This window comes from Lytechinus variegatus, chromosome 3, assembly GCF_018143015.1.
Source record: "Lytechinus variegatus isolate NC3 chromosome 3, Lvar_3.0, whole genome shotgun sequence".
NCBI classification, from domain to species: domain Eukaryota; kingdom Metazoa; phylum Echinodermata; class Echinoidea; order Temnopleuroida; family Toxopneustidae; genus Lytechinus; species Lytechinus variegatus.
In genome coordinates this window covers 41,364,712-41,389,546 of record NC_054742.1, presented here as the reverse complement: position 1 = coordinate 41,389,546, position 24,835 = coordinate 41,364,712, and the positions used below count along the sequence as shown (strand labels likewise).

The following is a 24,835-nucleotide window of genomic DNA, read 5'->3' as shown; positions in this document are numbered from 1 at the left end:
CTCAAATCAATTTTAACAGCAAAAGAAATCATTACAAAGATATAAATGAATATGCAAGTATATACAGTATGACAATGTGGCATATAAAAAACAATAGACACGAAACAATATAATCATAATAATAATGATATTTACGATGAACTAGATAATCTGCAGATAGCTGCAGACTATTCATGTTAAAGAGTTTTGCATATGATTTATTTTATTCATCTTTACTATTTAAATAAATGTTGAGGAAATGGAGGGATCCACTAAAAAGCAGGGCTTGTTGAGTGTGGATTCCTCAAAGAATAAAAGTATTTTATTTCAAGAAAAAGAACAACTCAAACATTGACAGAAAAATGCACCCTAGCTATAGGCCTATAATAATCAATATCGACATTCTCTTTGTAGAAAAAAAATACAGTGAGAAACTGAGATCGACAGTGAATTTCAGCAATTTTCTGTTAAACGTTTGCTCATTTCCCCCGCTCTTTTCATTGGTATACACAGTATAATATTTCATTTTCCCACCACCTCTCTCTTCTCTCGCACTTTGAATAGTGACCAGTTGATATTAGAATTTAAGATTAATCCTTAAATATTGATTTTTAAATCCAAATTTATTAACATCTAAATCTTTAAGGATTAATTTGTAATTCCTATCATTGACTGGTCATTATCCATAGCCGTAATGGATACAAATCCTTGTAATTTAGACTGTATATGACCCGTAATCTGAAGTCGGGTTTGACTTAGACCACGGTCTAACTCTGTGCTTAAATTATGGGAAGCCAAACATTAAAAAATTCTGTTTAAATTGTATATATCGAATGATAAGATTTTGTTTCCTTTTGCTTTTTGCATGAAGAAAAAAATACTGTAGTTATAATTCCCAGATAATTATGAACAATTTAGGTGTCATATGAGTTAATACTATAGTAAACTGAATGTGTGCATGCTGTTATAGGGATTTTGCCCCAATTGGCTCTCCATAGTTAAACCACAAGTTTAAACCAAGGTTGATTTTAAACCCGAGTTCAGAATACGGGCCTATAACTTTTGAGTTGAAAGGTGATATGAATTGCATTGGTCATTGATTTCATCTCAATCCATGGCAGACTTGATTGATCTCATTATCTATAGGATTGTGAGCAAAGGGAAAATTTATGTTAAAGCTATATATTCCCAACCTGTGTAACCTCTGCTATCAAGAATATTATTATTAAAAACTTTATTATATTGAGTGCATTTGTTGATAAAACAATTTTGCTTTTATGCACCATCGAAATGAAAGAGAGCCTATATGAATTTAATCATAGCTCGTGAATCTGCAATTTAACTTATCAAATAAAGATGAGTGCGCGGACTGTTTTCAAAACAGACTTGTCAACTTCACAAAAAATCAGGATTAACTGAATTGGGGATCGAACGCTTATTTTATTCTTTTTTTTCATTCCTGTGTCGTCATTTTTTATTGATTATAAGACAATCATTCATAACACTGCATTCTACATAATAAGCAAATGTATTGATACTGATGAGCTATGACTATTCCATTACATGGCACACAAGCATGTTTCCAAGTCGGTTTTGACTCCCTCAACTGTCAAACCCAGCCCAGTCGGTTTTCATAATATTCAAATTTAAGCATACCTTTAAACTTTGACAAACTATAAATACATTCAAAGCAAAGGCTGTCTTAGGCCTATCTGACATAGCAACAAGTAATATAATATGCAAACTGGATTCTAACAGATGATTGAAGGTTTGCATGGTGGCATAAAAAATTGCTGAAGAGGTTCACTATCAAAGGACTGGGATAAAATAGAGGTAGATGAGAAATGGAGAGGCGAGAAAGTGGAGGTTGGAAAGTCCTATTTGGATACGAGTTAAGTCTTAAGACTGTAAACCAGAAAGAGTTGAGTGTAGTAGGCAGGATGAGAAGCTTGAGTACTGTTGAGTTGGAGGGGTAAGAGAAGATTGTTGTAATAAAATGTATTCAATTTTGAATATAAAATTATATCCACATTTGAATACACTGTAAAAACGCTGTTGAAGGGGAGGTTCACCCTGAAGAAAACTTTGTTGTAAAAAGAACAGAAAAATAGTAAAAAATACCGGTGAAGGTTTGAGGAAAATCCGTTAAAGAGTAAGAAAGTTATTAGAGTTCAAAATTTTGGATTTGTGACGTCATAAACGAGCAGCTGCCCCATGTGTTATGTAATATAAAATGTATGAATTTCAAATTTTGTATGGTTCCTGATGACTTGATTTTGTTTTCTTATCATGATCGGGTGTGAAATGATTTGTCTATTGATATACAAAAGTTACAGTGAAAACCATTTTCAATTTTCTGAGAAAATGACATTTCATTGATTTTTTACCATTCGCTATGTAGGAATGCTGCTCGCATATGACGTCACAAATCAAATAATTGAATTTCTAATAACTTTTTAATTATTTTATGAATTTTTCTCGAACATTCGGCAATATTTTTTACTATTTTTTCAATAAACTTTTTGTCAGGGTGAAGGCTTCCCCTTTAAATATTTTCAGCGCGTTGTTTAAGCCCTTTAAAATTGTTTAAACCTTTTAAACAACAGCTTAACAACTTGTTATTAGAGTGATGAGCTTAAACAACTTATATTTTTTTCCCTTTTTTTCTGTGTAATATATTCGAATTTGAATATAGATATATTTAGATTTGGCTATATATTCGAATTTGAATATAGATATATTTAGATTTGGCTATAATAATATATTCAAATTTGAATATATTATGAAAACCAACAGGGGTTTGACAGAAGTGCATTTAAAACCGGTTAGGAAAAATGAATTGTGTGATGTGATGAAACTGCCACAGCCCATTCAGTAACAATTTTTAATGAATTGAGAATGCAGTGTGGCATGATATTATTTTAAAGGAGAATGAAACCTTTGGAACAAGATATTTGCGAAAACAGAAAAATCCGAAAGAAACAGATCAACGAAAGTTTGAGAAAAATCGGACAAAATAATGAGAAAGTTATGAGCATTTGAATATTGCGATCACTAATGCTATAGAGATCCTCATATTGGCAATGCGACAAATATGTGTGATGTCACTTGTGAACAACTCTCCCCATTATACTTAAGTATGTATTTCGCTTAAACTGCCTCTTTTATCACATCTATATCAGTATTCTTTTTATAGCATATAATACAGATTTTTAAAGAATACATCTTGGATAAAGAGTTTGTATATCACCATAAGAAAAAGCAAAAAGAGACATTTGGGGGTATTTCATAGTCAATCAAAGGGAAAGTTGTTCACATGTGACATCACACATCCTTATCGCATTGCCAATTGGAGAATCTCCATAGCATTAGTGATTGCAATATTCAAATGCTCATAACTTTCTCATTATTTGTCTGATTGTTCTCAAACGTTCTTCTTTGATTTTTCTGTTTCCACACAAACCCACTTGCTCCAAAGGTTCCCTTTAAACCCGAGGGTGGCCCCAAACTTTTGGCCTGTGTACGTAGTTAGCCAAAACTTACTAAACACTCGATCTCTGAATAGCCCCTCCCCAGGACAATGAACAACCTGAAGGTTTCACGATAAAGGGGGGGGGGGGGGTGGGGGTGAATAAAGCAAACTTTATGTAAATTTGATACTATTTTGGGGGGAGTGTTTCATCAACATTTTCATCCGACATGTAGTCAGATCTGACATCTTTCTCTGATGTTGATTGGCTGAAATGTACTGTTATTATGATAATTGTCGGATAAAATGGGACTTGTCAGATAAAACGTCCGACAAGTCTTTTTATGAAATGCTCCCCAGAATATTTGAATGAAAAAAAAGAAATCGATTTTATTTTTCAAAGGTCAAATTACTGCTAGCTCAATTCGCTCACTCACAACTTTTAGAAAGCATCTCTCGGGGCATCTCTCATGTACCTCGTGAAAATATTTGGTTCATTACGCTGTGAAAATGAGTATTCAAAATGGTAATTTACAACTTAGTGGTCTACTCCAACTAAAAGTCAATTCGCCTATTAAACTTTTGATCGGTATACCTTTACCATTTTGTCTAGTTTCCTAAGTAGGCTGTGCCTAATTTGATATTCATATAGTCATGTCGATGTTGGTCTAAAGCCACTTACCGGTACGGTACCTTAATTAATTTTATGATCTATGAAAAAAAGAACAGTGGCCACTGACAATAATCTGCTCATTTATATCCACTCCCTCTTTTCTCCCTACCCCCGGCCCACTCTCTGGTACCGGTACCGTACCGACGAAGTTGCTTGGTAGACAACTGTTTGCCGATTTAACTGGAGATGGCGCCACTATTCAGTCGCGCGCTCACGATCACAGATACGATCTTGAGCGTTCCGTTTCCAGGCAATGCCGATGAGCAGCGGCTTTCGTACAGAGCTCCGTGACCTGACCGCGCCTGGTCTGGCGGACCAGTCAGCTAGTAGCACCTCGCTACATACCGGTATCAGTTGGCCAGATCTTCCCTGATGACGCAGCGCAGCGATAAGATTAATTTATGCCTAATAATGTTACACGTCACTTGAAAAGGTGAAGCAGAGGCTGAGGCTAATTGATTTACGATACTGGTGTATTATTTTTGAAAATGTGGTAAGAAAAGAACAATTTTATGACGTAACATTAGCTAATTTGATGGTCATGTAAGTCTGTACCGTACCCGGTACTGTGTAGCCTGTAGGCCTAGTCATGCTAGTTGTAGGATGGGGGGTCGGGTGTCCGGACACTTAATATTTTTGAAGCCCCGGTGGGGTCACTCAGCCGCAGAGGGGGACACGTATGACCGTTACCACAAATGCAAGTGACCCCCTATTGCAGTCAATTTCAAGGACATTTTGTGAAATTTACCCCCCTATTTTCACGCAAAACAAGGACAAAATTGCGGTAAAATGGTATGGTGAGACTACTACATATCGACCACCTCTCTTGAAACCGACCACCTTGCGCGCGTTAAAATTATTGCGTATTACAAACGATACGCGCAGGAGAGTAGGCGCAGTGTCCATAGAAACGGTAAGAATCGATTTTACGAGAAAAAAAGAAGCAACAAAAAGTAAATATTTAGTAGAATTAATCAAAATTGTATTGACCAGACCCAAACCCCGCTGAAAAACCAAGAAATCCGATAGGAAACGGCTTTAGAACAAGTATCCGTCGTCAATCGTCGAATCATGTGCCGGAGCTCGCAATGAAAATAGTGAGACGATCATTTAGCATGTTGACATCACAGAACTGATTTGGAAGAGTCAAAATACTTCGCCACCGCGACAAGAATAGGCCGTAAACTTAGTGTATCGCGGGTGGTCGGTTTCAAAAGATGGGTGCAAATGAGCAAATGTAAAATCGTCGCATTCGTTGTTCGTCGATATATACGCTGATTGAATCGGAGTCGCCGTGAGAAACATGGGAATCTGATCTGCTCAATTTTCTGCACAAATGAGATGAAAACTGGGTAAATTTGATGAATATTTTCGCAGATACAATGCTTAGAAGATTAGGTGGTCGATAAGGGGTAGTTCCAACCATACCTTGAAACACTAGTAGGAGTAGTAGGCCCTAATTATAAGATTGTAAGTAAGGGCACTTTTGGCCATTTCACAAATTTACCCCTATTTACCGTATTTCAAGGACAGGGCATTTACACCCTTTCCTCATTAGAGGAAATTGCAACACAGGCATCAGAATGCTCAGTCCTTAAAGATCAAGAGCCATGTCATACTGATACAATAATCCAAAAGAACTTTATTTTTCTTGAAAAATAAGAAAAGTAGAATTCTTTGTAAAATAAATGTAGAGTTGTCTTATAAAGATACAGACTACAGAGCATGATGCGCACGCCCTCTGCGGCTGGTGACTCGGCGACGGATTTTACTTCCTGTAATCGTTCTCCCCTTTTTCCTGACCCCTATTTCCATCAGATCGATGACGGTGAGCACCCCTATTTTCACTACTTCGAGGAGAATGTAGAGTTGTCTTATAAAGATACAGACTACAGAGCATGATGCGCGCGCCCTCTGCGGCTGGTGACTCGGCGACGGATTTTACTTCCCGTAATCGTTCTCCCCTTTTTCCTGACCCCTATTTCCATCAGATCGATGACGGTGAGCACCCCTATTTTCACTACTTCGAGGAGTGTTCTGTCCGCGGACGTTCCGTGAAATTGACCCCTTTTCCCGCGATTTTGGTAACGGTCATGCGGTCCACAAGTCATATTGAGTGACCCCACCGGGTTTGAAGCCATCTTTTTTGTCTTTGGATTACACTAAAAATACGAATTCAATAATTGTAATCATCTTCTATTTTGTTCTCTATAATATTTCCTAACATTTGTACCAAACATTTATGAAACTTCGCTTGTAAATTTTTCCAAATGACTTTCTAAAACTGATCGTCCGGACACACAACCTGTACGGAAACAACATCTGGGTATACTACTTGTAGGTAACCCAGTTAACCCAATTTTTAGTACAAATTGTTAGGAAATATAAAGAACAAAGTAGAAGATGATTACAAGTATTGAATTCATATTTTTAGTGTAATCCAAAGACGAAAAAGAAGGCTTCAAAAATATAAAGTGTCCGGACACCCGACCCCCATCCCACTAAAAATTGATGAAACTTTGCTTGTCATTTTTCTAAATGACTTAAATTGACCGGACACACAACAACTGTGGATACTGGTAGAATGGGGTTGCAATTGCACTCCAAAAAAATGGGGAAAAATAAATTATGCGTGTGTATGTGTGTGTATTTTGAGTTTTGTCAGACGTGTATCAATCAGATATGATTATTTACGTCTGGGACCGACCTTGTACGTCACCATCTGAAATACGTGACCAGGGCTCGAACCTCTGCATCAATTTGTAACGTCCCTACAGCGTGAATTACAGGCACACGCCACAATGCCCAGTATGCACTTATATACCTCGATTATATAGATTGAATTGAAGGTCTATCGTGACACAGAATCCCACTCAAGGGTTCATTGATTACATGCTGCTGCGCACAGAAAAATCAAGCCATATGGCATAGAAGTCGTTAACCCAGGGAGCGCCGGCACGCAAAGTGGGCCGGCGCCAAGGAGCTCACTGTGTATTTACCCATTACTCGTGGGACAAGGGTAGATCATGGTCAAAATATCTAGCAAGATAAATTGTGAAAAAACAAATTTATATGGATGAAGGTCTATCGAGTGGTAGAATCCTGACATCGAGGCACAGACTGGAACCTCAAAAAACCAAAAAGTTCTATCCGTCTACCAGTCTCGATTGGCCATTTTGTTACGATTCATAACAAAAAAGGCCGATTGAGACTGGGGTAGGAGAGAACTTTTCGTTTTTTTGAGGTTCCAGTCTGTGCCTCGATGTCAGGATTCTACCACTCGATAAACCTTCATCCATATAATCGTGGTAAGTGCATAATTTCTATTTTCATAATTTATCTTGCCAGATATTTGCTCTGATTGGTCTGATCTAATATAATGACCACCCAAGTTTCTGTTTGTAAAATATTTGCCAAAGGATTCTGGAAGAAATTGTGTAATTGCTGAGAAATAAGCAAAGTAAGCGTGGATTCGGTCACTTCCGTCGGGTCTTTATTCCAGCAATAATAATACACTGTCCCACGTGTGCCTATCTGTGTTGGTGATCTTTAGTGTGAACATTTTTCGGCGTAGATTTCAAGATTTCACAAAGTTCATTTTATGTAACTGTACCAGATCTAGATCCTCAATGATATTCTGACAATTAAAGGGGAATGAAACCTTTGGAACAAATAGGCTTGTGTAGAAACAGAAAAATCAAAGAAAAAGAATAAAGAAAGTTTGAGAAAAATCGGACAAATAATGAGAAAGTTATGAGCATTTGAATATTGCGATCACTAATCCTATTGAGATCCTCCCATTGGCAATGCGACAAGGATGTGTGATGTCACTGATGAACAACTTTCCCTTTGGTGGACTATAAAATACCCTCAAAATGTCTCTTTTTGCTTTTTCTTATGATGATACAAATTAACTCTTTATCCATGATGTATTCTTAAAAAATATGTATTACATGCCCTCATGTAGAAAGAACACATGATCTATGGATAGATGTGATAAAAGAGGCAATTCAAGTGAAATATATACTAAAGTAATGGGGAGAGTTGTTCACAAGTGACATCACACATCTTTGTCGCATTGCCAATTTGCTATCTCCATAGCAATAGTGATCGCAATATTCAAATGCTCATAACTTTCTCATTATTTGTCCGATTTTTCTCAAACTTTTGTTGATCCATTTCTTTGATTTTTCTGTTTTCACACAAGCTATCTTGTTCCAATGGTTTCATTCTCCTTTAAGCCTGGTTTTACAGACTTCCTCATGAAATCAGTGTTTACTGCAACTACTGGCATTTCTCTTTAAGCACTTCTCAGTTCTCAAGCACATTCAGCAATTGGATATCATAAAGCTACATAAAAAGATCATATTTTCTATAGTCGTCACCCTATCAAAATACATTTGGTGTAACCTGGCAAAATAATATCCAACAAAAATACATTTTATTTCCTATAAAACTGTTTCACAACTGTTTAAGGGCACTCATATAATCTAGTAATGAATTAGAATCGTGATATGCTCTTATCACCAAGACTTATAGCAGGCTTTGAATCTTTATGACAGACCCTCTGATCTGCTGTGTCACTGGGATGGTTTAGCTCGACCATGTCTCGTCAAGAATCCATAGTAATACAAATAAGCGTGTAAACGAAAGCGTGTGCATGCAGGGCCAAATAATGAATGATGTGTGAGAAGAGCCGATGGATATAACGCACCGAGATCCGCGGGACTGAGTGCGGTATATCCATTTGGCAAGTCAAGCACAGAGTTCATTATTTAGGTCCTCTGTGCACAAGAATGCGTGCATAGTTTGTTTTATACAAGCTCTCTCCCTCATGTTACTGAGTTGCCCCAAATGGTATATTTGATCTAAATTCTAGATAATTCCAGACCTCGTACTATCCTGCACTCTTACGTCAGATTGCAGGATAGTGCAGTTTTGATGCAATAGTGCGATTCGCTGATATCATGTGATCCGATTTGAACCAATCAGATTACAGGACATTCTTGGGAGTTGCATAACACATGATAAAGCTCTTTGAGAAAGAAAGATCTCAATGAATGCTATTTTGGGCACAATATGAGTATATATTACCAAAAGCAAGGTATTGTCAATGACAATCTCAGTTACCAGTACTGATCATGTGTACATGGTAATGGTGCTCAACAACTAATAAAAATTAAGGATGGTAAAATTACCTACCACAATGGTAAATGTGGTCATTATGCAAAATAATATTCCATTATAATTGTTATCAGGTATGGCAAAACCCACAAAATATTGCAGTCAGTGTGTCATATCAAAGTTTTGTTTTTAGTATTTCAAAAGTGTGTGTTTTTCTGTGCACTGTAAAAAAAAAGATGTATCAAAACAACCCAAAATGCTATTTTGACAGCTTTAATTAGACCCATAATTTCATTTTAGAAATTTTATTGCAATTTTTTATCTTTCTGAAAGCCAAAAAGAGGGCGCCGTCATATCTGCTTCCTGGTATTTTTATCTTGCTCTGTGTTTTTCGAGCTATTTTTATCAAATTTATGACATTTTACTTGGAATTGTCGTTTTTACCATCACTCATCCTTTTCTATCCTCATTACTGATCTTCGTGAGTAATATTGGTGTGTTTTAAGTTATTTAGGTGAATTTTTCTTGTGATTTGAACAAACGTTGTAATACAACTCACTCGCCTACCAAGAGTTCCGTGCCTTCGTGGCGCCTTCATGCTTGGAGGTGGAAGATAGCTGTGCTTATTGTTGTCACGCTTTTCTTAGCCTTCATAATGTTATCTAACAATGGAACCCGTGTGCGAACTTTCTCTCAACATGAACTTTAGGACTTATGTAATTCTGGCAAAGTTAAGTTGCCATTCGATGTTTATTCGAACATTCGTAATCTGGGGTTACTTTGTCATCGTGGTCGTTGAGCTGGCAGAAACACTCGTCGTCGTATCCCAATTGTTGAACAGTTTAGGCCAAACCGTCACGGACACTATTTCGAACAACGCACAAGTGTTTTGCGTCATATAAGCCACCCCGTGAATGCAAAGAAAAAAAATCTGTGCAGCACTTCCCTCTTTTCTTCTACTAATTGCCTGTTCACTCTGGAATAAGTTCAATGATTTTCAGTCAACTATTTTAACACAGCATGAGAGTGTACACGTTATTGCAGTTACCGAAACCTGGTTTAGTGCCGACAAACCAGCTTCTTGTTACAATCTTCCTAAATTTACTCTTTACCACCGTGATCGCAGTCAGCAGAAGGGAGGTGGCATTGCTCTTTACATACGGATTGGTCTTTGAGCCGCTTGTACCCCTGCATCTTGAGATTTTATGGGTGAAACTGTCTTCATCAGCCAGTATAAAGTTGGCCACACCCATCTTTGTTGGAGTTGTTTATGCACCCCCTCATTCACCATTTCAACAGGACATAATCGATCACATCATACAAATAAATGATGTGGTTAATTCATCAGTCGATAGTGCTGCTCTCATTGTCTTGTGTGACTTCAACGACCTCCAAACTGAAGTGATTGAGCAACACACTCTAATGACGCAGATCGTCAAGCATCCAACTCGGAATGAATCTATTTTGGACAAGATACCAATATTCCAGAACGTTTTGCTAATTCTGTCGTCTGTGCACCTATCGCCAATTCTGATCGAGTTGTTGTTGCACAACCATATGATGTAATTCCGTCTTTGTAGTCATCTGATATTACATTTCGTCCATTCCGAGACTCTTCCCTACGCTTATTTGGACAATGGATCACAGATCATCAGTGGAATGAGCTGAATAGTATTAACGATCCTGAGAAAGAGGTTAGCAATTTTCAAGACACACTCTTAAGTTTATACAGGCAATGTTTCCCCCAATTGACTACTAAACGTAAGCTTGTATCTACTGACAGGCCTTGGTTCAATGATGGTATCAGGCTCTCCATCAAGAGTCGAGATAAAGCATATAAACTTGGACTGACTGATGATTATCATAAACTCCGTAACAAGGTTCAGCGTGATATAAAAAAGGCTAAAAAGAAGTTTTACCGTAACAAAATCGAATGCTTGAAAAAGAGTGAGCCTGGTTAGTGGTATAAACATCCGCTCTCTGACTGGTGCTTCCAAACAACCTTTGAAAATCTCTAGTGATAAAACTCCTCTACAAATGGCAAATGATTTGAACTCCTTCTTCGCTAGTATTTGTACCCAATTACCCCCATTGGACTTGTCAAAATTACCTGCATATCTTCCCGCGATGTTCCCCCACCTTTGATAAAGGTGCATGAAGTTTATGCTCGTCTCAAACGCCTCAATGTTTCAAAGGCAACGCACCCTAATGACATCCCTATGAGACTGATTAAGGAATTTGCATTAGAACTTTCTTCACCTCTCACCAAATCTACAACGATTGTCTACGTTTCGGTTATTTCCCTTTGATTTAGAAGAATGCTTCAGTTTGTCCCATTCCGAAAGTTCCCAATGTGAGAGATTTCTCTTAACTAAGACCGATCTCAGTAGCTTTAGCAAGGATCTTTGAAAGTTTCCTTCTTACTTACTTCAGACCTTGGACATCGCATGGATTGTTCACAATTTGGCAACTTGAAAGGTAGTTCCATTAATCATTACCTTGTGAGCTTGTTAGATGTCATCCAGCGCAATCTTGATAAGCAAGGGCACTATGCAAATCTTTGTGCAGTTGATTTTATGAAGGCCTTCGATCTCATTAATCATACATTAGCTATCCAGAAGCTGATTTTTTCTGATGTGCATACCTCCATTCTTCCAACGGTCTGCAGCTTCCTGACTCATCGCTCCCAAGCAGTGCATTATCAAGGAAAGACTTCAAGTGCTCTGGACCTCACGTGCGGTGTCCCTTAAGGGACAAAGTTGGGTCCTGTCATCTTTCTTGCCATGATCAACGATGCCTCTTTAACCACTAATAATTGTTGGAAATACGTGGATGACTTGAGTCTTCTTGAAGTTGTTTGGAAGAATCAAGTTGGTGCCATGCAGAGCCATATTGATGCCCTGAGCGATTGGTGTGTTGAAAATGATATGAAATTAAAACCTGAGAAATGTAAGGCTATGCAGTTTAGCTTCATTTCATTGAAATCTCCTCCTCCTAAAGAGCCTCTTCATATCAATGATTGCCGTTTGGAATGGGTGAAATCCTTGGTGTTACTTGGAATCACGATCCAGTCGAATCTTAAGTTTGATCGTCAGATTGAGCTCATGATCTTTCGCACCGCGCGGCGTTTTTATATTCTTAATGTTAATAAGAAGCATGGTGCAAGGGTAGATGATTTGGTGACCATCTTCAAAGTCTACAGTCACCCACTTTTAAAATTTGGATCACCAATTTAGAGTTTGAGTCTCACTGCAGCCCAATTGAAAGAACTAGAACGTGTTCAAAAGCGAGCTCTATGCTGCATTGCATTCCCGAATGTTCTACCTTCTTTCAACCAGCTTACGTTGTATGGACCAAAAACTCTCAAAGAACGTAGAGATGACTTCCTGCTTCGTTTTGGACTTGGATTACTGAAATCTGAGTGTCATCAAGATATGCTCCCTCCTACCAGAAGATCCCAGTCCCGCTCGGATGTCCAGCTGCGGAACTCTGAATGCTTAGATATACCTTTTTGCAGAACTCGGAGATATAAACAATCCACAATACCATACATTGTATCTGTATTGAATTCACAATGATTTTGTTGTATTTTTTCATATTATCACAAACCTTGCCCAGTTCCTTTATTTCTTACTTTCCCATTTCCCCCCTTTTCTGATCTTTCTCTTTTCACTTTTTTTCTTCCCTTGTCTTACTCTCTTTCTTCACTTTCCTCTTTTACTTTACCCCAAGTGAGTAAATGAGCTGACTGTGATTTTGTTTTTGTGCAATATTCAAAGCTTGTTACTGCCATATTTTACCTAATTATATTTGATATTGTAATGTTTTCTGAACTGGTTTTTATCCCCCGGCAATCCGGTGATCTGCACAATTTTTATTTCTAGATCAAATGAATGTAACAGTTAACTCTAATGCATGTATACTAAATTGTAATTCGTGCCAATGCGTATCTTTCTTGCCATTATCTCATCGACCTCACATCTCACCTTTATTCTCTTCGTTGACTTATTCTTGGTAATTTTTTATCACTTTCCTCTCACTATCTCTCTTCTTTTTTTTTGTCCCTGTATTACATGGTTATATATGTAATATAGCATTTAACTCTTTGTCCGCCGTGCACAGAATCCCCTATTGCAGGATTAATTCTGTGGACACCAAAATTGGTGTCTGGATTTACATGCGTAGTTTACATAGCTGTAACTTTTTTATGCTTTTTCCTACAGAAAAGTGTTCTTCAGTACAGTTGTAGAGAATGAAATTAGCTTTCTATTGATGTATATTTCATAAATATTTACTCATGTTTAGAAGATATATCTCTGATCAATGGAAACCTTCAAGTTTAAATTGGCAAACGATAAGTGTACAGGCCATTCATTCCCAGATTTTTACAAAATATGAGAAGAAGCTACTGATAACCCTTTTGTCAAAGAATGATAATACAGGCCCAATACTCAAAGGCAAGGCAGGAAGTGCAGCTTATTAGGGAGCTTAGCTTTTGTGATTGATAGCATTCTATAAATCAATGTAATCGGATTGTCATGAGATTTGTTGCGATCGGCGTACTTGGCGAAGCAGCAAGTGTTAATGCCCTAGTTGCGTTCTGTTCGAATTATACCCTCACACTTCTTGACATTTGTACATTACTTTTTAAAGTTTTTTTTTTCAGTGTTTCTTTTTCCTGGTATATCTTTTATAATTGTGTAATATGATTATGGGTTGTTTTTTTTCTTATATTTCATCTGTATAATATTGTACTTTGCCTTTGTTTATACTGTACACTGGATTTTTCAGTCTTTGGACTGTTTTGCCAGTGTTCTTGTTTTAATAAAATACCATACTACAAAGTATTCCCCTTACTATCAAGTCCAATAAACTGAAAACTGGGGAAGCTCTATATAGCTTGTATCATTACTTCTTTGTAATCTTGAACAGGATGTGCCTAATTAGTTTGAAAACTTTGGAGCTAATTTGATGACCCCTTCTAGAAGAATGTGAATGAATTGTAATTTATAATCCTCCTTTTTGTCATTTTTTAACAATAGCATGAGGGTAATTCCACTCCAATAGACTTGGTAATCCCTTTTTTACTAAAAACTTAATTTCTATAGTAGTGAACATCATCCTCTATGTGATAAGGGTCTCATAATGACTTATATATCATTTTAGAATATCCTATTTCAGTAGAGGTATTAAACTGAAAATTCATATCTGATAACTTTTTGTGAGTTTGCCATGCCTGGTTGCAATTGTTAAACCATTAATCAGCCATACAGTCCTTTCTTAATTAGGTTTAGGTGATATTACCTGTTCAAGCCATCATTTTGGCTCACAGATGCATTTTCTACTCCTTAACATACAGTATAATAGATTTGTTTTCATGTGAATTGATTGCAATTTACACGCAAATGTTAATTGTAAGTCCTGTTGGATTTGCAATATAAAAAAAACAAAATCACTAAGAAAATTTCATTTTATACAATATACCATCTACTTTCATATCCAATTATTTGCAGATATGACATCGTTATGACATGGAGTCTGAAACTTTGGAAGAAGAGATGGAAGACACCAACTTTGATGAAGAAGGCTTGAGTGGGGCCACAATGGACCGATTGCATGCTTCTGTGCCTTCAAATGACAGTCTTCTGAGCTGTGAGAGTCAAATAAGGAACTCCTCTCTCTTTCACCTAATTCAAGATGGATTCCAGCTGAAAAATAGCTATGAGCATAGCAAGAAACTTACAGAATTGGTTGATGGTATGGATTATTGAAGGCTTTCCCCCCTTACCTCTGTCTAACAATTCTGTTTGCCTCTATTTAACATTTCATACAAATGATAAGAGGCAAACAGCATTTTTAGAAAGAGATAAGTGCATAATTAGAAATAATAATAATTAGAATTCAGAAATCAATTGCATCATTGCATGCTTCTTCAAATCTATGCGGAAAAACAAAACAAAACATAGTTTTATGCCCCCACCTTCCCCGAATGGTTGCTGGAAACATTATTTTTTCCATGGCAAACTGGGCTCAGGTAGGCAAATGGGAGTGAAAATTATATGATGAGATATGGGTGTGTGGGGTCAAAGGTTACAAGGTCAAAGCTAACAAAGGTAAATTAATATACTTGTATTTTTTATATTGTATTTTCAATGGAATAAGCATCTTTTTTACTGCATACAGATGAGAATTCATCTAATATTTAATGCATTTGATATTTTATGTGGGTGTCTATTATTGCAGTACAAGGAGCTATTTCAACCCAGTAGATTATAAATGTTCTTATTGTCATTATTATTTGAACTGTGTGTGGTTCTATTTCAAAATGTCTTTTTCCCCTCTTTTTTTAAACAGTAACATACAACCCGAGAACGAAGCAGTTTATTTTTCTGGACACAAGAGGCATTACCACATGGTATAAAGATGGAATAGGACATACAGGTACGTGCCAGCGTCTGAAATTTGTGCATGGTCCAAGAGGAATTGAATTGAAACTTTAACACAATCTTGTGATATGCAGAGATAGAGGGGATTGGAGGAGGGGATAAGCCCCCCCCCCCCCCCCGGTGATTTTTTTTTACCATCTCCCCCCCATTTGGAGAAATGAAGAAAAAAAAATTGTAAAACAAGGAAATCTTGCCATAGTAGCCAATTCAGGCTGTCAAGTGCTTTTAAATATCATATTTCGTAATTGAGATTTTTTCACTCTCACCATAAGCTCTCTTGCATTCTTTAATTCTGATGTAGGCATACAATCATGTAATGTATTCTTCAAAATCATGAAAATAACATTGTTTTTGACATTTTTATTTTTTTACATTCTGCTGACCTAAAATATCTTGCTTTATTTTTGTATTTTCTCTATCATAGTCAGTCGAAGTATGACATTTCCCAAGTACCAAAACAAACTTCTCAGGAACATCATCTATGCCAGGAAATACAATGTGTATTTCTGTCTTGCCAAAGACTTCTCCTTAAAGGTTAGTTCATCTAACATGCTTTAAAGGCAGTAGTTCAAATGGACAGAATATGTAAGTAATTTTCTCTGGAGGCACAAAAGAAAGAACAACTGCAATGTTGCCTTGATGTCAATTGTTCATAGTCGCCAAGTTTTATGCTGAAAGCTAGAAGTTGTATATCTTTTCAGATTGACTATTGTGAATAAATTAATTATTTATTTAAAAAAAATTGAAAATGACAAAAGGAGGATTATATATTAAAATTTAGTAACATTTTCCTAGAAGGGTCACCAAGTTCCAAATTTGTTCCAGTCTATTGGCATTTAATATCATGGCTACGTCTCTAGTCTTGTCTTTATCAAAGGACAAGTTCACCCCAACAAAAAAGTTGATTTGAATAAACAGAAAAATCCAACAACTTTTCCCAACCTATTGCCTAAATCTGCAAAAGAAATCAAGCTTAACATTGTGATGAAGGGGATTTCCAGGGTCCCTTTTTTAGTTTCTAGGATTCTTTTGAGCATTGCCTCGCTAAAAGTAAATTCCTGGTTTTTATACCTGTTTGTAGTGTGGATGTGTGATACAATTTTGTTTTTGGTTTACAAGTATAGATGAAAAGTGAAATTTGACAGTTCTGATCAATGTTGCATGGATCTACTAAAACTGTGTTTTTTTTCTAATTTACAAATAGTTCGGTTTCAGTTTAGAAGCTGGAGTTTATTTTTTGTTGACAGCTTAAAAAAGAAATTAGCAAAGAAAATGATAAAACAAATTATGAAGAGAATTGAAATCCGACAGATATGAACAAGCATTGCTTGCACTGACCAGAATAGAAATCAATAAAACAACATGGCTGCATGAGATTCGGGGAGGGGTACGTGTAGCCTAGGGGAGGAGACCCTTATTCATTTTGCCTTTTTGAGGGGAGGGGGAGGTTGGAGAAGGAAAAGGTTTAAAAAGTCAATATAAAACTGATGAAAATATAAAACTGATGAATATATTATGGGTGTATTGTCAGAAAAATCCATGTGTACAGTCAATGCAATATTAAATTACTATAGGAAAACATGTACCTGCTATAACCCCCCCCCTGAGTAAGTAAAACATACATTTCTTATCTTTTGATAATTAAAAATGTAAAGTATTATGAAACTTTTATGATTTAAAAAAGCCTTACATGTAAGTATTAAGAAAATGCCTTTGAAAATCATATAGCACTGGTAAATGTTAAATGTGTATTGTCAGTTACTGACAAGTAATGATAAAAATTTTCAAATCAAAGAAGGAAATTAAGAAAAAGAAAAAGTTTTTTTCATTGAAATGTTCCTAGAAATGCGGGTATACTTCCACATCAAGCTCACTTTCATGTGAAGCCCTGCACAGAAGATACAATGCAATGATTCCATACATTTGACTTCCATGTGTTATCTCTATGGCAAATTAAGTGTAATGTCAGTTACCAGCATAGTTGTGGAAAAATTATCATAGCCCTCAAAAGACAAAAACAAATTGTTAAATATTTTGACACATCTTAACCTAGTAACATAGGTATATTTACATATTCAAATTATTACTCTATCTACTCAGGGACATGAGATATTTCAATTTTAATGAACACCCTGAAATTGTGTGTCCTTTTGCGTAATGTCAGTTACCGATATATTTTTGCTTGCTGATGCGTAAAAAAATGTGGTTACATAGGAAAACTTAGTATCAGAGTATAAAGCAAGGTTCACTTTATTAACTCTTTCAAAAGCAAACTCCCATCATTTGTTGTTTTAGAGATACACAAAATGAAAGGTGTGAAAACATTGTGCCATGTAATGTCAGTTACCGTGAAAATTCCCTTATCACTGTTTTGTGAAAAATAAGCGAAACATTAAAATGTCATAACTTTCTTATTTTACATCCGATTTTGATGAAATTTTCAGTGTTATGCTAGTTTGATTTTTCTCTATTTATTCAAATCAAAATTTTTCTGGGGTGGACATGACCTTTAATCATCATATCATATTTTATCTCCTTATGGTTCTCATGCCATAATTCCTACTTATTTGATCCATTGCCATATCTGCCTTTGGAGGTCAACAACAGCGCAATTAACTGTGGCCTGATCCCCAGCAAATCATGTATATACACATGTATACAGTGCGTCCCCCCAAAAAATGTACACTTTTGAAATGGCTGCCAAATAAAAAATGTAGTACTTTGGGGGAAAAGACTTATAGATGCGGAAAGCCAATAAAGTCAACTTTCAAACGACACCAAACAGCTGGAAAATTATTCATGCTTGAACGAGCACTGAAACAAAGGGTATGAAAATTAGGGTGGGCCGGAATTAGCCTTCCACTTTCTTTCAGGTTTTTATATTTGGTACCGGTACTTGCAAAGTTAGGGTTATTTGGTGAAAAAAAGATCAGATGTGATCAGTTTGTTGTTTGTGAAAAATTAATACATTATTAAATGGAAATTTAATGCATGAGTGATCATGAATTGCAATTTTTAGTGCAGCATTTTGTCTTTATCATGTGAATCTCAACAATGTGTTCATGACAGTCAGGAGAAGAGGGGGGTAATATGACTTAGGTAGGTGAAGTACGTTGATGGGATAAAGGCCAACAGAACATTTAGCAACCCCTCCCCCCACTTCTCTTCTCCCGAGAGACTAAGCTTGGCTAGGCTGGGCAGGAATTAGCCTTATAGTGTTTTGAGAGGTAAGTCCTTTGGAATTTACAAAGCTAAGGGTGTTATGCTATTTATGAGTGAGAAGAGTTATTGTTTCTTAAGGCAAATTTCATGAGTTATTAAATTGAAATGTAATGCATGAGTGAACAGGAATTGTAATTTTAGTTTTATTTAGCTTGTGGACCTCAGAAGTGTGTTCGTGAGAGTCAGCGTAATGTGGTAATGTGATGGTACCTGTTACGAGCAAGAGGGCGAGGTATGCTAAGACTTGGTTAAAACGGGGCATTCCTCTTCTTTTTGTCCTTTTACAAATTAAAAGTCATATGTACCCTCCCCTCTCCACCTCCATTTCCCAGCCCCCCCCCCTCTCCCTCTGTCTCACTTTCTCGATTGTAGCCTATTCAAAACTTAACTGCCAAGTGACCGGTGGCTGATGGTCAGTTTTTTTTTATTGAATGATTACCAAGAAATTTTATGATTATGATGATTAATGAAGTAATTTACTGAAAAAAATGAATGTTTGATTGATCACATTGCACATTGAATGATATTTACCGATAAATTGTTAATTGAATAATTGATAAGAAAAAGTTAATGCCCCAATTCAGAATTAATCATTAAATCAACATTCTGCTCTGGACTTCACGCATACATGACAACAGCCATCAGTTTCTCAACAGGAGGGGAGGGCGGGAAAGAGGGAGGGGGCGGGGGCTGAATGTTCTGTTGACCCTTATTCCATCAACCTACTTCTCTCAGTGAAGTCTTATCTCACCCCCTAATTCTCCCGACCCCCATGACACATCGCTGAGATCCACGTGATAAAGTTGAAATGCTGCCCCAAAAGAGATCCAAATGATAAAGTTGAAATGCTGCCCAAAAAGTGTGATTTATGTTCACTAATTCATTAAAGTTCAATTTGATAATTTAAAAAAATTGCTTAAGCAACCAAAACTAGTCACGATTGATCATTAATTTATCACAACGCCCTTAACTTTGCAAGTTCGAAAGGATTTGCCTCTCAAAAACTGACATAATTTGAAAGGCTAATTCCAGACACCCTAATTTTCATACCCTTTGTTTCAGTAGGCAGTGCTCGCTCAAGCATGAATAGTTTTCCAACTTTTTTTTGGTGTCATTTGAAAGTTGACTTAATTGGCTTTCCATATATGTAAGTCTTTTCCCCCAAAGTGCTACATTTTTTTATTTGGCAGCCATTTCAAAAGTGTATAGTTTTTTTTTGGGACGCACTGTATTATACATTATATATACACTGTATGAGGATACTAATGATGGTTGATGTACAATGTAGAAATCAATCTGTGATGATATGGTTTGCAATGTACATAATGCATACTTGAGTGCAACATTTTATGCAATATTAACACTTGCGACAGATTCTCTACATTATTGGTAAATCGTTTTACTCTATTGTATATTCACTTCCATGTACAGGTGCTAAATAAGGATTTTGAGGAGACATGCAACATTGATTCTGACCTGAGCTCTGTGATGTTCCTACTCTTTAACCCTGTGAGAGATGAGCTTATTACAGGAGGAGTCAAAGGCACAAAGGTACACTCTCATAAGGGCTACAGTATTTGATAATCACAGGAAGATCATGTCAGTAGGAGGATAGAGCTACAATGTGCTCTTTTGGGTAAAAAAAGAATACTCCAAAAGGTCAAGAATACTTTACATATTCTATAGCCTCATATACTGTTAATTGTGTACAAGGAGTACTTTTCCTTGACCCCAATGTCATGTGTGCGGCAGCACACAGCAAGCTCCATCCAGCTTATGGATATCGATGTTATTTCCCCCTGATGGATACATTTTTTTCAAAATGTAGACTTTCTCCCTACAAAATGAAGTTTACATGTGGGACTACAATATTTACTTAGCCTACCATCCAAAATCCATCTTTAAAGCTAAATCGGTAGCTTCCAGCTAAATCAAAACAATTTCAAGGATATATGGAAAATAGATTTAAAGATGTAAAATATGAAATTTCAGCAACTTTCAGGGATTTTTTTTTCATTTAAAAGAATGAAAAAAAATGAGTCGGCATAAAGCACATAGTGAGTGCATGTGCAATTAGTGTGTTTATACCAGGTACATTAATTGTACACAATCGTCCTTCAGCATTTTGGATACATCATTTGACATCTTGACGGTATTTGTGTTCTTACAAAGAGAAGTCTATAGCAAAGATCTGATAAGCAGATGAGTATTGTGACTTCTGTAACACATTAAGCCACAGGAGTTTAAAGTAGGATGGTAGTTCTAAATTTGATGGTCAATATTCCAAACACACTCAAAATAAACAGTTCAGGAACACAATTCCATACAGAAAAAAAATAATAAAATTGTTCCCAGGGCCCCAATGTAAATCTGCAACATAATAATTATACTTGCTTATATAGCGCTTAATACTTACTTTGTCAGTAGTCTCTAAGTGCTCTACTGTATATGCAGCATAATTACCCTGGCTTTAGCAGTGCGGCTGTTACGCGCGCTGCGTTTCAAGGAATAAATTCTTGACAGGTACCCATTCATCTCACCTGGGTTGAGTGCAGCATGATGTGGATAAATTTCTTACTGAAGGAAATGACGCCATGGCTGGGAATCAAACCCACAACCCTCTGTTTCAAAGTCAGAAGACTAGGCCACAACGCCCCATCAAGATTTAATGACCGTTTGCCATTTTTCCTTGTAATGACTTCTCTTGTAACAGTATGCAATTCAGGAAGAAAAAAATTGGTATAAGAGGAAAATGACTTAATGTCTCAAATATTTCATCCAAAGGAGATGGGGGTTCCTATAACAAAAAATATGTCCAGACAACCTTTTAGTTAGAAAAAAAAATAGGTAACAGGAGAGAATAATTGTTATATCTGTCCCAAACCACTTGTGAATTTATCAGAGGCATATTTGTGGTATCTCCTATTTCTTGGTATCTCTAAGTCATGTTTAATTTGCATGCTTGGCTAATGTGTTGACCAATTGGATTACTGTTGCTACCTGATTATACACTGGGCATGGTACACTTGACCAACTAGAATTAGTACATTTAGAAACATTTTCTCACCAGGAGAGGAAGGTGAGATCCTAACCAATAGACAAAAAATAACTTTGCATACAGGTAACTTTGTTCATCTATAGACTTGGGTTGCAGACCCTATTTATATTTCATCCCGCAACAAGTATCATATGTACATATATGTACTGGCTATGCGTTTGATGTCATAATAGAAAGTACATGTACATGTTAAATATTTCTTAATTTGTCCTATCCAAGAGGAATTGAGGGGGAAGGAAGAGAGAAAGAGAAAGAAGAAAAAGAGGGAGTTACATAACAAATATTGAGGGTGGAAGTAAGAAATATGGGAATGTGAGTGAATAGATGCAAGATTGAGAAGCAGTCATTACACACAATATTTTTATTTGCTCTTTGTTGTCACTAAGGTTTGGGAGTTCAGACAAGTTGCTGATGAAGTTTGGAGAGAAATAAAGCCGATGGCAAACTACAAGCTCTTCTTAACGTAAGATTCTGAGATTTGAAGTACCTTCAGTTTTCATTTGAAGCCCTCAAATGTAAAAAATTCTATTAGTAGTACTTGTGATTGCTCAGCTTAAAGACCCAGACAAGACCCTAGAGGGAAATTGACATTTCATGTACCAATCAAAAGTTTATATTAACTATTTAACACATTTAAAGTATTTCACTACCAGATGAGTATTTTGCTTAAGATTAAGAATAGCACAAATTATCAGGCTTAAAAAATAGGCTTTCTTGTGCTTTTCACCTACCTCAAGACCGCTCTGTAATGTGGAGTTAGATACATTTTAATTCCATAGTTTTGTACAAGAAAAACTGGGTGATTCTTCTACTTTTCATAGTGTTAGAGTGTGCATACATGTAAGGAAAACTAAGGCGCATATCACAGTCTGCTAGTTTTCAAGTTAGTTAAATATGAAAACTAAACCTTAAATCTAACATTTTATGAAATTTATATCAATCAAAACAGATGTACATTGACAATCACATTTCATTTTATATTGAAGATTGTTCTTATTTTGTGTTGTCTCTGTGCACTATTTTTAGGAAGGAGTTGGAATCTGTGAAAGGTAGCTGGATCAAAAAGGTCGAGCTGAATGAACAATTCCAGCACATATACTGCTGCTCTGACACATCTGTTCAGTGCTATGACATGGATGGAAAACTTCTTTTTGAGATTGAAAGGTGAGGCATACAGTACGCGAGGCTTGATTCGGTACAAAACTTGTGAATCTTCTTGTATGCTAGGCATTCATACCATAGCAGAAATTATGCCAAAAATTTCTCTATAGATTTAACGATTATGTTACTATTTATGTATACAAATGATGCATGGGTTAGACTGGGTAAGTAGGAACTGTGTGTACAAGGTAATTCTGGTGGCATGGTTTAGACCGTAATGCCAAGTTACTGCATGCCCCGGGGGGGTACTCGACCAAAAAAATGGTGGGGGTGTGCCGAGGGCTTATTGTGAAAAGGAGGGTCCTCGGAACGGGCTTCGGAACTAAAAATGTTTGTGAAAACGGGGGTCCTTGGAACGGATCGTCCAGCGTGTGAGTGCGTAGGCATCCCTATGCCTATGGAACGTTAATGCGTGCATGATGCAGCGAGCTCTGCGGCCGCCGCGCCAGCCTGGGTGAGCTCTGCGGCCGCTTTTCACCAAAATTGCAGCTCACTGTAGCAGATCAATGCGATCGGAACGGCGTAACAAAAAATATGCGAAGCTTTGGAGCGGATTTTTTTCTTCTCTTTTCTCGATAAGAAGAAAATGCTTTGCCTTGGAGCGGCTTTCTTTGTTCTTTTTCTCAATAAGACAAAAACATGCTATGCCTTGGAATGGAAATTTGAGTGTTAAAATGGGGGTCCCCTCCGCGGCACATACCCACTATGCATTATATACTGAGTGTGCCAGGGCCTACGGCTGCTGGCTGCCTGGGCTGCAGTGTCTACATTACGTCAAACCCTCGTTGCAGATTCACCAGCTCACGGCTTTGCTACGGTCATATACCCCGATAGCAAAATCCTTGTTGGAGGAACCAAGATATTTAATTCCCAAGCGCTATCAACCCTGAATCGCCCGATAATCCTTGTATGTAACGTTTCTCCTCCGCAGACTCAAGCCCAAGGATAACACTATAAACAACAGCTGTGATATTACGTAACAGCAGCTGTGCCTGTAGTAGGCCTCTTGGAATTGAATTATTGTATTTGATATTTAATCAAGTTTTCAAAGGCATATTGTATTTTGAAATTTAATGTTAATTTGTTTTCAATTTCAAATGAAGTTGTGCAAAGCTTATATGCAAGAAGTCTTGAAATGTGGCGCAAACTTTTTGCTTGTTAAGTTTATTGTGAAAAATGTTCAAAGAGTTAATATATGGTTTAAAACCATCCAAAATCTAGCAACTTAGTTACATTTCAGAGGTATTTTGTGTGCATGTAGTTTTTGCTAAATGTCCACAATAATGTGTATTATTTCTATATCTATGTTTACCCTCCTTTCATTTCTTTCAGAGCTCATGATGCTCAAATAAATGCTTGCAAATACTCACCTCAGGCCCGGCTTCTTATTACCTGCTCAAATGATCATGAAGGTAATTTCTTCATAGTTTTTGTTTCTGATTGAAAATACATTGATGGATATTTTTTGTCTTCACATGGTAACAATATATTATGGGAATATGTAAGGGAAAAACCTTATCAAGGCCCGGTACTTACTCAGTTTTCACCCACACATTGTTCTTGGAATGAAGACATGCAAGACACATTATTCCTATGGTAATGGAATATGGCCATGAATAAGGAAAAAAAGCTTCCTAAGAAAATGACGTTACAGTATTACATCAGTTTTTAATCCAATGTTTGTGGCACATGACGTTAGACAC

General features: G+C 36.7%; 1 protein-coding gene across 2 annotated transcripts in view; it reads left to right on the top strand.

Annotated features, from left to right (window-relative positions):
- Positions 1 to 4,315: 4,315 nt before the first annotated feature.
- LOC121411042 overlaps positions 4,316 to 24,835 on the top strand; it is a 78,414-nt gene continuing 57,894 nt past the window's right edge. For both annotated transcript variants that reach the window (XM_041603516.1, XM_041603515.1), the window contains exons 1-8: positions 4,316 to 4,614; positions 14,759 to 15,002; positions 15,600 to 15,686; positions 16,116 to 16,225; positions 20,345 to 20,464; positions 22,358 to 22,434; positions 22,998 to 23,135; positions 24,465 to 24,544. In XM_041603516.1, the coding sequence (XP_041459450.1) occupies positions 14,777 to 15,002; positions 15,600 to 15,686; positions 16,116 to 16,225; positions 20,345 to 20,464; positions 22,358 to 22,434; positions 22,998 to 23,135; positions 24,465 to 24,544 (838 nt within the window). In that variant the 5' untranslated portion in view covers positions 4,316 to 4,614; positions 14,759 to 14,776. The remainder of the gene's footprint in view (positions 4,615 to 14,758; positions 15,003 to 15,599; positions 15,687 to 16,115; positions 16,226 to 20,344; positions 20,465 to 22,357; positions 22,435 to 22,997; positions 23,136 to 24,464; positions 24,545 to 24,835) is intronic.